Below are 13661 nucleotides of genomic sequence, written 5' to 3' on the forward strand. Positions count from 1 at the left end.
TCACGGCATGTTACGGCCTGAACAACACATACTGTCAACACAGCAATGTAACTTGTGTCCCCACTTTGCCGAGACAGGATGCGGTCCTGGCCGATGACTGGTACTGGTATTGTGGGGGAGAAATCATCTTCAACACTTACCCCACCAATTGGACTGGTCTTTGTATTGTGAGCCAATTACAACACATGGTCACTGTCATGCATCTTGCCAGACAATCTGGAAGGGAACGAAGGTCAGTTCCCCAGGACAACGTACCCGACGAACACCGTATGAGATTACACTGGACTAGATTCTGGGAGGCTATGATTCCCAGTTTTGGCGTGGCAGATGCCTTAAAACAGCAAGAGATTATGCATTATAGACTGGCCTCCTTTATTAACAGTAGCACGGATGCCATTACTGGACAAGCTGTAAAGGAGATGAAAAGGATATCATCACAGGTTTATGAGGATGAGATGAAGGAAAGAAATCATAATTGGGGATGGGGATTTTTAGAAAGCCTGTTTGGATCATTGGCTCCATATGTCTCAATGGTAGTACAGGTACTTATTATTTTCTTATGTGTATGTATTTTTGGTCCATGTCTTCTGAGATGTTTTTAGAATATGGTATGATCCAGGCTCTTGTAAAAAAAACAGAGCCTGGAAGAGGGGATTGAAAGAATTATGCATGTACTCACTCTTCAAATATTCTGTTGTTTTCTAACTGTTTCTTATATTGTTTTAAGTTTTCCCTGTACTAGGCGCCTTGACGTTGCGCCTTGACATTTTTGAGCACTGAATGAAATTGTTCTGCTTAACTGAGCTGAATATTTGCACATATTCAGAGCCCATGTAACCTTGAGTATGATGTATAAAGGCTGGGAATGCCCGAGTCTTCTACAGAAGAGGGCAATAAACTGTTGGATTCACATCTCAGTTTTTGTTGTCTTCCTGGAGCTCCTGCTTACTGAGGAAACACACAGACGATCTGCAATTTATACCAACAGAACCGCTGGTGTAGAATGCAGAGTTTCTCACTTGTAAATATTCATAGTTCAGAAAATTCACAGCCATATCACCCTGCAGCCCAAGAGCAGTTACTTACTGAAGCTAAGCAGGGCTGAGCCTGGTGAGAATCTGGATGGGATACCACATGTTATGGGAAAACTAGGTTGCTGTTGGAAATGGTGTTAGTGAGGCCAGCAGTGTGTGCGTCCTAATGCCCCAGTATAGAGAAAGGGACACTATACTGTCAGTAAGCTCAGTCTTTCGGATGAAACGTTAAACCGAGGTCTTGACTCTCAGTGGTTATTAAAAATCCCATGACGCTTCTTGTAAAGAGTTGGGGTGTAACCACTGTGTCCTGGCCAAATTCCCTGCATCGGCCCTTACCTATCATGGCCTCCCAATCAACTGCATCTACCGAATTGGCTCTATCAATGTCTCTCCACTCCACCAATAGCTGGTGTGCGGTGAGCACACTAGCACCGTTGTCCTGTGGCTGCCATCGCATCATCCAGGTGTATGCTGCACACTGGTGGAGGTGAGGAGAGACCCCCCTCATGATTGTGAAGCTTTTTGGGTGTATGGTCATACACAATAAATGTGCAATATAAATACACATTCCTTACTACTTACTATGTCCAATCCAGCTCCTGGAGGACCACAATATTCTTTTTTTTAGCTTCTTTCATAATAAAATACACCTGTACTAGTTAATCATGGTCTTACTAGGCTTAATGCAAACTCCATTTCTAATTCAGCAAATAAATGGACAAAAACATGACAAACACAACAGTTCAATTGACACAATTTTATTTCAATTCAACAATACATTTTTGGCAGCAACACCGCAAGACGCAAGTATTGCTGCCTCAAGCTCTGACACCAGACATTAGCAATAAGCAAAGGATTGGAGAGGTGGTGAGGCCACTGGTGTTAGCATGCCTGGCTAATCAGCTCTTCCTGCATGACCAGGACCGGGCGCTCATCCTCCATGTCTGATGGTGAGATCTAAAGAAAAAACAAAAACAAATCAGGTTTATTGTCCCCAAAATAACTGACATTTTGAAAAGTTTTTGTAGATCATAGGTACCGTAAACCAGTCGTGGAGGAGGATCTGCTCCAGTTGTATCCTCTCGCTGGGATCGGGATGCAGACAGGCATTAATGAGATGACTGCATTCTGAAAGACAGGATTAATGTTTGACTATTACTTTAAACATCCTTTACATCTCCTGATGGCATTTTGGACAGCTGAGCCAAGTGGCTTTGTCAGACACTTTTTTGTATGATTGTAACAATTTTTTCAAGTTCTTACCACAAGACAAGGACGGCAGATACCAGAGCCAGTGCTGCATCTTTTCCCGATCCGTGTAGTCTGGCATATATCCACACACCATAGTGTATAGCAGCACTCCAAGCGAATACACAGTTGCTGGCCGTGCCAAGTATTTGCCCGTTTCAAAAAACTCTGGAGGGCAGTACATCTCTGTGCCTGGAGGAAAGAGATTTGCATGTCTGAGTTACAACAGTTTGTTTTTACTGTATTCAGCAGCTTGTGTGTCATGACACTAAAGTTTTAATACTGTACATACCACTAAAAGTGTGGTACTCTGTTTCGTGGAACAGGTTCCCACAGCCGAAGTCAATCAGTGTGACATCCATGGTGTGTGTGTTGACTATCAAGTTCTCCAATTTTATATCTCTGTGGAATACTCCGCGCCGGCAGCAGGTCTCAGCTGCCTCGATAACCTGGCGCATCACATACCGAGCAAACCTTTCTTCAAAGATGTTGCCACAGCTCTCCAACAGCTTGAACACACTCAGGCATGGTGAAGGGCGCTGCAGGACCATTATATAATGGTCTGGAAAGTCCTGCCAATCCAGCAGCTCGATTATGTTGGGTGAGCTGGGACCCTTGTTTGCCATAAGTGTGAGGCCGATTTCAAGTGGTACAAGTTCTGGAAGGCCAGGCTAGTGGAAAGAGTTTTTAGGATGGTTAAATTAAGGTGGTTTGCACAACATGTTTATAATTTGTTTATTGAGAGATAGTTTGCTGTCTATGATTAACACTGTTGAAAAAAAATAAAAACAGAGTTAGAGGAGATGAGTCTACTTACAACGTAGAGATATTCCATGCCCTCCATTTTTCTGGCAAACTTGATTGCCACCTGATCAACAAAACAGAATTTAACAGTTAGCACTGGATTACATCAGACCATTCAATAATCCTTGTTGAAATTCTAGTCATGAATTTGTAGCATGTTTGGTCAGGTTGACCATTTATCAAGCGCTCTAATTGTGTAACAAAAGACAAAGCATAACACATATATATAGTTTGTTAGGTTGATTTTACAAAAATATATGTAAATTTACCGGAAGACCATCATGGGCACGGACACCAGCATATACGGCACCAAATCCTCCTTCTCCCAGTAGCTCACCCATGTTGTAGGTCCAGCACATGCCTGTTCAAATATAATTAGTTTTAGAGACAGATTCATATTCTACAATGCAAAAGTAAAACTTTATTACCACTTTATACCATTACGTCACTAATACATAATGCAGAAACATCTAATCCTTTCAAACAGTGAAAGCATCAAGCAGCCATAATTAATATGAACTTACTCCCAATAATCAAGACCATGTCTTGGCTTGGGTTTTCTGCCAGAGGACACACAGTTTCTTCCTCTGACAGATCATCTGTAAACTCCTGGATTTGCTCGTCAACAGTGAAGAGAGGAATCTCAAAACTACTGTTGGGAGTGTTCTGAGGACCATAACTCTCTACAGAAGATATGGTCTCCACTGAAGTTGGATCTAAAGAGGAAAATATAACAATTATATATAAACACACAAACATTTCAATACTGCTACAAATAATACATTTATAGTATTTACAAAGACAAAACTGAAGAGTTCAGATACACAAACATCTGAACATCTGAAAATTTGAACTCTGCAAATGTTTAAAGCTATGATGATCTTCTTTAATGATTAAGTTCAGTAAACACAAAAGATGAAGAGATTTACCATCAGTAGACGTTTCTTCCTCCAGCTCCACATTCTTACACTGTTCCTGTATTTGCAGGTCAATGATGGAGGGAGGAACCTCAAGGCTGTTAGGAGCTTGCTGGGATTCATGATGCTCAACAGGGCTTGAGATGTTTCCTACTGAGGTTTGATCTAAAGAGGGGAACATACATTCAACATTTACTTTAATTAAAACACACAGAAAAGTTTTAATCCTTTAGTATTTAATCCTTTAGTATTTGCAGAGACAATATTTTAAAGCTATGGGGATCATTTTTATTCTTTTTTTTTCCAGTCAGAAAAAATAAAGGGATTTACCATCAGTAGAAGGTTCTGCTTCGGTGACTGGCTTCACCTTCTCACTGTCCACCTGCTTCACCTTTACACCCCTTCCAGCTCTTGGGCGTGAAAAGCGGAACAGCTTTCTCCAAAAACTTGTTTTTTTCTTCACTTTCTTTTTCTCCGTCACCCCACTCCCTCCATCTTCCTCACAAGGAACAACACGGCTCTCATCAAGCTGATGGTTTTCAAGACGAGGCGTGTCATTATTTAACTGAAGTGGTGTACTAGGATGTAAACTGTACACACACTCCGACTCTGTCGCTATATTCAGACAAGAAATTCGCTGACCCATGATAAAACAAACGCAGTCTCACTCCAAACTACCCACTAAAACTAAATTACACCGTCAAGCCTTAACATTCCACTTTGACGTTCTAATTATGACATCAAATAAAATGTCCTTGAGATCAATTTGTTTTGTTTTAAAATTTGCTGGACTACATATTGTATACATAATACCTGACAATTCTTATAGTAATGCCTAAAATAAAACTAAAATAAATATTAAATCATATTATAAATGTAAATCTACTTGTTTTAATACTTGTTCAAACACTTATATAAATGTTTAATTCTGTACTTCTGCAGTATAATGCTGCGTCGCTAATACTTTCTTATTGGTTGTATTCTCTTTCTCAACCACTTGAGGGCGGTAAATATCATGGTATCTGAACAGAACTGATATGATCTCCACATTACTTCATGATGTCAGTGGGAGTAGTCTACTTGAAGAGTTTTATTTCTTTTTGTATGTATATTAAAATGTAAGGAATTGAAGTCAGAAATGAATTAGAGTAAAGATGTGTGGATGGGATTTTAAAACATAATAATCTGACTGAATCTACTAAACATAGTAGTGGAAACATGCTATTTTCTGTTTTTCCATTTAGCTTAGAGAACTTGTGTTTTCCAGAAAACAAATTTAATTAAATGCAATAGATTTCCAAATGTTTGTTTAAAATATGAAGGTCAGCCTGGTTTTGATCCAACTTGTGATGGGTGTCAACAAGCTCCAGCCACTCTTTCTGACATACTTTCTGGCTTTTTTCAGCACTAAGCACTTTTTGGGCATCAATTTTTAAATCAATTTCTGAATGTTTTCTTTTAGATATCAAACCACGCACCCTAGTAGCATTATTTAGACGTAACCCTACAAATGTTTTCTTGTCATCTTCACAGTCAAATGCACTTGCTATCTGTTTAATAATTGCTAAAAGGCATTTAACACTAAAGTGGAAAAATCCTTCTCCGACCAGTTATGTGCATTGGATGCATGATCTGATGCAGTCTATTCAAATAGAAAAGATTAGGTATACAGATTGCAGTATTAGAAAAAAATTGACACTATTTGGCAACCTTTCCTCTCTCATTTTCCTGTTAAAAATGGAAAGCACAGACAAAATATACAAGTTTATATATTTATGTTTATTTTCTTTCTTCCTTCTTTTTAAAATTCTTTTTTTAAATTAATTAATTCATTTTTTTACTGCTGTACCGTTATACATATTTGTATATTTTGCTATATGGCCTAACATGCAACCCAGGCTCATTGTGGAAACGTAGTCCCGCAGACGTTTCTGGAGACGTCCCGGTGGGTACGTACGGCTGCAGTTTTGGTTGTTGCGAATCCGCAAGAGGCTGCTGTTGTGCGCTTTTTCGCATCTCAAACGCCTCTCGCGAGTGCGGTTCGCACCTGTGCTGTTCTCGAGTGAACCCACCTGAGGCCGCTGTCCGACTGACCGGATGATTGACTGTGCGACTGGCCAATCGGCTGACCCGCCCTCCTCCTTCCCTGAACCCAACCAATTTTACCGATTGACCCGCCCGCCCGCTCGCTTCCCTAAACCAGAGTAACAGTTTACAAAAGCAGTCCAAAATAAGAAAAGCCCTGATATATTTTTTCTACCGCTTTTTCGGATTTCACCACCTTCTCACCCGGTTACGAAACTTGTTCACTTAATTTTTGGGATTCTGTTTTTGTCTTACCTGATTGCTGGAACCGCTCTTCCCCGGACTCGAAACCGATTGCCGTGGTCAACTCCTCTCTGCATCTCGAGTCTGCCGACGTACACTGTGAGCTGAGTGGACAAACGGGTTGCAGCGAGAAAGCCCTCCACAAGGAAGTAAGTGGTCGGCCGGCAAGCCGGCCTGCAAGCGCGAAAGGGATTAGCGTCACACTGCCCAGTAGCGTTCGCTTGAAAAAAATAAATGCAGCCGTACATACCTCCCGCGACGTATTCTGCTGTATCCAGAAATGCTGCGGGACTACGTTTTCAGAATGAGCTTGGGTTGCTAACATGTGTTACTTTTATCCATAATGTTATTTAATTTATCTTCATTTTATCAGTTGATGTCTTGTGATTCTTTGTATTTAATATTGTAACTCTCTGACTAATAAGCATCAATAAAACAAAGTTAGGCTAAAATAATATAATAACAAATGTTTTATTTTATGAGAGACTTCACGGCTCTATCACATACAAAAATACTCAAGCTCACTACTTTCCTGTGTTGTCTGAAGGAAATAAAATCAGTATCTTGGCTTGAAAGATTGTCACTACGTTTCTTTTAGAAGGGCTCATCCCTATGGCTTAATCAGCTGATTCTCAACCACATTCCTTTTTATTTTTAAATTATTTTTATTATTCTACTAATACTTCCAAACATGTTTTTGTGTTGTTGATGTGTTGATGCAGATATTGAATTATCTATAGATCAATGCTTCCATCATTTTAAAGACTGACATGTCTCTTTCAGTGACACAAGCCAGCAACCAGGGCATCATGAAACAGTGGTTCCCAACCTTTTTTTGCTTGAAACCCCCCTTTTCCCTGGACAATATTGTAACCCACCTCCACATTTATTGATATTATCGCTCATATATGTTTGCAGTAGGTATGACAAAAAATTGTTTTCAAACAAACAATTTTTTTATTGACTTCCGGTTATGGCGGCCACCTGAGAAGACGTGCCTCACGCTGCTCTGTCCTAATTATTACAACTTTCTACTAAAAACATTTGTATATGCAACAAAACGTGTTAGAATAAGGTTGATGTAAACGCCACAAAGTCAAAGTCTGCCAAGTTAAGTAAAGAAAATAGTAAATCGTCGAGACTGCCGAAACTAACAGATTACCGTGTCTGTGGTGAAACACAGAAGGGTAACGAAGAAGCCACGGCGAATGAGTCTAACGGAGAGGGAACAGTTGAAGGAGCAAAAGCGGACGACATACTGGCTGCTATAAACTCCCTAAAGACAGACTTTTCATCAAGATTTGATGGAATCTTGACGGCGATTGAAAGTATGAGAAAGGAGATAAGTGAATGTGGTGAACGAGTGTCGCAGGCGGAATTGTGGATTTCAAACGTAGAGGATGACGTTGCCCACCTGCAAATCAAAGTAAACAGACTTGAGTCAAAGAACAAAACTTTGGAGGATAAACTTGTGGACTTAGAAACCAGATCGCGTTTGAACAATTTGAGATTGGTGGGCCTCCCGGAAGGTGCCGAGGGACGAGACCCCTGCTCCTTTTTGGATATGTGGATTCCAGAACTACTGAATGGTCTCGCTTTGCAGTCCTCATGTATCCTCGAAAGGGCACACTGAATCGGACCAATGAGGGACCATAAAGCGCCGCCGCGAACGCTGATAATGCAGTTCCTTAATTACAAGGATAAGCAGGCAGTCATCACAGCTGCACGGGCCAAACAAGACATTCGGTACAAGAACCAGCAAATAAGGTCTTTTGCTGACTTGGCAACTGGAATACACCAACGACGGAAGCAGTTTGACCCAATACGTCAGGAACTGCGCAACTTGGGGATTCGACAAGGAATGATTAACCCAGCCAGGCTGCTGGTAACATTCAAAGAACAAACTCGTACTTTTCAAACAGCAGACGAAGCACGAGAATTCATCAACATAATTAAGGACACTAACACCAGTTAAAAAAAGAGGTTGGAATATTTAAGAATGAAACAATCGAAAGTGCACTGATATCTGAAACCTTTTATCAGGTAATCAAAATACATTGTAATATCTGAAGCCTCTATCAGGTCATATTATAAAAAAATACTAGATAGTCATACAAAAAAGGAAATATGTGTTAAACGGATAGACTACAGTATACTGGTTGCAGACGAGTGTTAATTGTTCAAATAAGTAGGGGCAGTAAGGGTTCAGTAAAAGGGATAACACAGAGTGGTTTGACTGATCCTCACTAGTGTGGAACAGTTTTTAGCTATACTGGGAATCAGGATGTTTCTAGGGGAGATCCCACAGAAGTGGGAAAGGTGTAGTTCATGTTGTTCAATGTGTTGGATGTGGGTTAGTGCATCCAAGTTTGTATTGCTTCTCTGTAATCTTACTTTCATAGTACAAGGTAATCCATTTTTTTATTTGTAGAAAAAATCTGCCCGTTTCGAAAAACTCTGGAGGGCAGTACATCTCTGTGCCTGTAGGAAAGAGATTTGTATTTGCAAAAGTACCATATGTAACACCAATACAATTAAATAAATATAATAAAAACATACCAGATATATGTAAAAAATATTTGGAAGCTAGAGGAACCTTGTTTTACTGTATTTGGCAGTGCACAAAAATTAAGTTATTTTGGGAAGAGGTGAGAGTTATAAGTGAAAAAATTATTTCAAAACAAATCGTCCTTGACCCAAAGCTTTTTTTGCTAGGTTTATACCCAGAGGACTCAAACTATAGTAGAAGCGAACAAGTATTTATAGACCTTGGCTTGCTTTATGCCAAAAGATGTGTAGCTTTGCTATGGACAAAGATGCAAAGACCAAACACTACTCAATGGATAAGACAAATGTTGTCAAGTCTGCCATTAGAAAAAATAACTTGTATACTAAAAGCTAAACAACGTGTATTTGAAAACATATGGAGTCCTTTTATTAGTTATATCAAAGAAGTGGATTTAACAGAGGAAGAAGTTGATGAATAATTTTTGATGGATAATGCAGTTTAAGCTTTATAGTTTTGCATTGATACAATATTTAATATATATTTGCTGTGCCTAGTACTCAGTATGATTATAATTGTCATGTTTGAATAGATTACCATTGTTGAAAAAAAAGAGGAGCAGTTTTATTTTTATTTATTTATTTTTTGTTGTTTGTTTGTTGTTTGCTTTTAGTTTTTATTATATATATATATATATATATATATATATATATATATATATATATATATATATATATATATATCCTGATATTTTGTATAATTTGTAAATGCAACAAGGTTATTATTGTTGTAAAATGTTTGTAAAATTTTGTATTCAATGTGTACAAACTGAAAACGAAAAAAATAAAAATATTATGGAAAAAAACAATTTGTTTATTAGTTTTTCTAGATATGTAAAATATAAATGCAAAATTCAGGTTCCTGGGCACGACAATCTTTCAGGATCTGAAGTGGGACATTCACATAGACTCTGTTGTGAAGAAAGTCGAGCAGAGACTGTACTTCCTTCGTCAGCTGAGGAAGTTCAACCTGCCACAGGACTCAGGAGCTGCTCGTACAGTATACTCAGCTGTCTTTCAATCCATCCTCTGCACTTCAATCACCGCCTGGTTCGGCTCAGCTGCCAAAACCGACCTCTGTAGACTACAGCGGATAGTCCGGACTGCTGAATGTATCACTGACACTACCCTTCCTACTCTTCCAGAGTGAGTAAAAGGGCTCGCAAAATCACTCTGGATGCCTCACACCCAGCACACTACCTGTTTGAACTGTTACCATCTGGTCGGCGCTTTAGAGCACCAAGCACAAAAATCGCCAGACACAGAAAAAGTTTCTTTCCTCAGGCCATCTACCTCATAAACAGTTAAATATCCCCCAACTGTGCAATAAATGTGCAATACTTTCTCATACGCACTTGTACACAGAACCTTATATCAATATACAATGCAATACTTTCTCCATTTGCATTTGTACACATCACCATATAACCTGTGTATTTATAACAAACCTGTACATACAATTCAACATCCAGATTTCTTGACTAACTGCATCTCTGTTTGATGTTTATTGTCTTTCTTTTTTCCATATTTATTTTGTGTTGTCACTTGTTACTTTATGTACACTGGAAGCTTCTGTAGCCAAAACAAATTTCTAGTGTGTGTGACGCACACTCAGCAATAAAACTGATTCTCTAAACATCAGTAGGCCATTTGTATTTTGTACACTTGAGGTATTGGGGAGTCATATGCAAATGTCTTATTAATTTGGACAGCCTCATGCATTTGTTAACAAGAACTTTGTCACAGATGATGCACTGTGGCTGGGTCAGGGACATTTTGCTTCAAGAAAAGATAAAAAACCATAGTTCAGGTAAATATCTTGTTATTTCCTGCATTTCGTGTTTCCAGTATTGCTAGTGCTGTGACCTATAATGTTTGGCGCTTCCTCACCTGGGTCAAGTATTCTTGCATCATTACTATTAGCTGCTGAAGGTGAATCAGAGTTTTTTTTTTTTTTTTTTTTTTGTGGAAGATGAATTACAAATCTGTCAATTTTTGGTCAGCCAGGAAATAAAATCAACTAAGGCAAAATTATCATTCTCTTAATTGTCCACAGCTAATTTTTTTTTAAATATGACGCAACCCCCTACAGAGCTCGCTGAGACCCCCTTGTGGGCTGGGACCCCCCTGTTGGCAACCGCTGGTGTAGAATGAAGAAGAACAGAGTTTCTCACTTGTAAATATTCATAGTTCAAAAAAAATTCACAGCCATATCACCCTGCAACCCAAGAGCAGTTACTTACTGAAGCTAAGCAGGGCTGAGCCTGGTCAGAACCTGGATGTGAGATCACATGGGAAAACTAGGTTGCTGTTGGAAATGGTGTTAGTGAGGCCAGCAGTGTGTGAGTCCTAATGCCCCAGTATAGAGAAAGGGACACTATACTGTTAGTAAGCTCTGTCTTCTGGATGAAACGTTAAACCGAGGTCCTGACTCTCAGGGGTTATTAAAAATCCCATGACACTTCTTGTAAAGAGTAGGGGTGCAACCACTGTGTCCTGGCCAAATTCCCTGCATCGGCCCTTACCTATCATGGCCTCCCAATCAACCGCATCTACCGAATTGGCTCTATCACTGTCTCTCCACTCCACCAATAGCTGGTGTGCGGTGAGCGCACTAGCACCATTGTCCTGTGGCTGCCATCGCATCATCCAAGTGTATGCTGCACACTGGTGGTGGTGAGGAGAGACCCTCCTCATGATTGTGAAGCTCTTTGGGTGTATGGTCATACACAATAAATGCGCTATATAAATACACATTCCTTACTACTTACTATGTCCAATCCAGCTCCTGTAGGACCACAATATTTTTTTTTTAGCTTCTTTCATAATAAAATACACCTGTACTAGTTATTAATCATGGTCTTACTAGGCTTAATGCAAACTCCAATTCTAATTCAGCAAATAAATGGACAAAAACATGACAAACACAACAGTTCAATTGACACAATTTTATTTCAATTCAACAATACATTTTTGGCAGCAACACCGCAAGGCGCAAGTATTGCTGCCTCAAGCTCTGACACCAGACATTAGCAAGAAGCAAAGGACTGGAGAGGTGGTGAGGCCACTGGTGTTAGCATGCCTGGCTAATCAGCTCTTCCTGCATGACCAGGACTGGGCGCTCATCCTCCATGTCTGATGGTGAGATCTAAAGCAAAAACAAAAACAAAATCAGGTTTATTGTCCCCAAAATAACTGACATTTTGAAAAGTTTTTATAGATCATAGGTACCGTAAACCAGTCGTGGAGGAGGATCTGCTCCAGTTGTATCCTCTCGCTGGGATCAGGATGCAGACAGGCATTTATGAGATGACTGCATTCTGAAAGACAGGATTAATGTTTGACTATTTAAACATCCTTTACATCTCCTGATGGGATTTTGGACAGCTGAGCCAAGTGGCTTTGTCAGACACTTTTTTGTATGATTGTTACATTTTTTTCAAGTTCTTACCACACGACAAGGACGGCAGATACCACAGCCAGTGCTGCATCTTTTCCCGATCCGTGTAGTCTGGCATATATCCACACACCATAGTGTATAGCAGCACTCCAAGCGAATACACAGTTGCTGGCCGTGCTAAGTATTTGCCCGTTTCGAAAAACTCTGGAGGGCAGTACATCTCTGTGCCTGGAGGAAAGAGATTTGCATGTCTGAGTTACAACAGTTTGTTTTTACTGTATTCAGCAGCTTGTGTGTCATGACACTAAAGTTTTAATACTGTACATACCACTAAAAGTGTGGTACTCTGTTTCATGGAACAGGTTCCCGCAGCCGAAGTCAATCAGGGTGACATCCATGGTGTGTGTGTTGATGATCAAGTTCTCCAACTTTATATCTCTGTGGAATACTCCGCGCCGGCAGCAGGTCTCAGCTGCCTCGATAACCTGGCGCATCACATACCGAGCAAACCTTTCTTCAAAGATGTTGCCACAGCTCTCCAACAGCTTGAACACACTCAGGCATGGTGAAGGGCGCTGCAGGACCATTATATAATGGTCTGGAAAGTCCTGCCAATCCAGCAGATCAATTATGTTGGGTGAGCTGGGACCCTTGTTTGCCATAAGTGTGAGGCCGATTTCCAGTGGTACAAGTTCTGGAAGGCCAGGCTAGTGGAAAGAGTTTTTAGGATGGTTAAATTAAGGTGGTTTGCACAACATGTTTATAATTTGTTTATTGAGAGATAGTTTGCTGTCTATGATTACACTGTTGAAAAAAAAAAAAAAAACAGAGTTAGAGGAGATGAGTCTACTTACAACGTAGAGATATTCCATGCCCTCCATTTTTTTGGCAAACTTGATTGCCACCTGATCAACAAAACAGAATTTAACAGTTAGCACTGGATTACATCAGACCAATCAATAATCCTTGTTGAAATTCTAGTCATGAATTTGTAGCATGTTTGGTCAGGTTGACCATTTATCAATGGCTCTAATTGTGTTACAAACGACAAAGCATAACACATAAATATAGTTTGTTAGGTTGATCATGCAAAAATATATATAAATTTACCGGAAGACCATCATGGGCACGGACACCAGCATATACAGCACCAAATCCTCCTTCTCCCAGTAGCTCACCCATGTTGTAGGTCCAGCACATGCCTGTTCAAATATAATTAGTTTTAGAGACAGATTCATATTTTACAATGCAAAAGTAAAACGTTATTACCACTTTATACACCATTACGTCACTAATACATAATGCACAAACATCTAATCCTTTCAAACAGTGAAAGCATCAAGCAGCCATAATTAATATGAA

At 39.7% G+C, this 13661-nt stretch overlaps 3 protein-coding genes across 9 annotated transcripts in view; all 3 read right to left on the reverse strand.

Annotated features, from left to right (window-relative positions):
• Positions 1-13661, reverse strand: part of trpm1a (transient receptor potential cation channel, subfamily M, member 1a) — a 163654-nt gene that overhangs the window by 83549 nt on the left and 66444 nt on the right. The gene's annotated exons all lie outside the window — the stretch shown is intronic.
• LOC108190784 (serine/threonine-protein kinase pim-2-like) lies at positions 1780-6899 on the reverse strand. 2 transcript variants are annotated; one of them, XM_087261312.1, is made up of 9 exons: positions 4337-6899; positions 4019-4159; positions 3614-3805; positions 3359-3450; positions 3103-3153; positions 2578-2956; positions 2301-2477; positions 2077-2165; positions 1780-1994 (listed from the first exon to the last, which is right to left on the reverse strand). In XM_087261312.1, exons 1-9 carry the CDS (start codon positions 4650-4652, stop codon positions 1920-1922), a joined length of 1512 nt encoding a protein of 503 aa, XP_087117438.1. In that variant the 5' UTR covers positions 4653-6899; the 3' UTR covers positions 1780-1919. The 2 variants fall into 2 exon arrangements, with proteins under 2 accessions (XP_087117438.1, XP_087117437.1); XM_087261311.1 differs by having other exon boundaries at positions 4019-4171.
• LOC110438775 (serine/threonine-protein kinase pim-3) overlaps positions 11833-13661 on the reverse strand; it is a 68273-nt gene continuing 66444 nt past the window's right edge. For all 4 annotated transcript variants that reach the window (XM_087261316.1, XM_087261315.1, XM_087261314.1 and 1 more), the window contains 6 exons: positions 13410-13501; positions 13154-13204; positions 12628-13006; positions 12351-12527; positions 12131-12219; positions 11833-12047 (listed from right to left, as the gene is read on the reverse strand). In XM_087261316.1, coding sequence (XP_087117442.1) covers positions 11973-12047; positions 12131-12219; positions 12351-12527; positions 12628-13006; positions 13154-13204; positions 13410-13501 — 863 coding nt within the window. In that variant the 3' untranslated portion in view covers positions 11833-11972. The remainder of the gene's footprint in view (positions 12048-12130; positions 12220-12350; positions 12528-12627; positions 13007-13153; positions 13205-13409; positions 13502-13661) is intronic.

This window comes from Danio rerio, chromosome 7 (genome assembly GCF_052040795.2).
Source record: "Danio rerio strain M-AB ecotype USA chromosome 7, GRCz13ab, whole genome shotgun sequence".
NCBI classification, from domain to species: domain Eukaryota; kingdom Metazoa; phylum Chordata; class Actinopteri; order Cypriniformes; family Danionidae; genus Danio; species Danio rerio.

Bases quoted from the DNA above. Each gene is read 5' to 3' on its own strand.
- LOC108190784 (XM_087261311.1), bottom strand. From the start codon at position 4,652: ATGGGTCAGCGAATTTCTTGTCTGAATATAGCGACAGAGTCGGAGTGT. The intron at 3,451-3,613 runs GTAAGTTCATAT...ATATTTGAACAG, and splicing joins CATGGTCTTGATTATTGGGA to GCATGTGCTGGACCTACAAC. The intron at 1,995-2,076 runs GTACCTATGATC...TTTTTTCTTTAG, and splicing joins TCCTCCACGACTGGTTTACG to ATCTCACCATCAGACATGGA.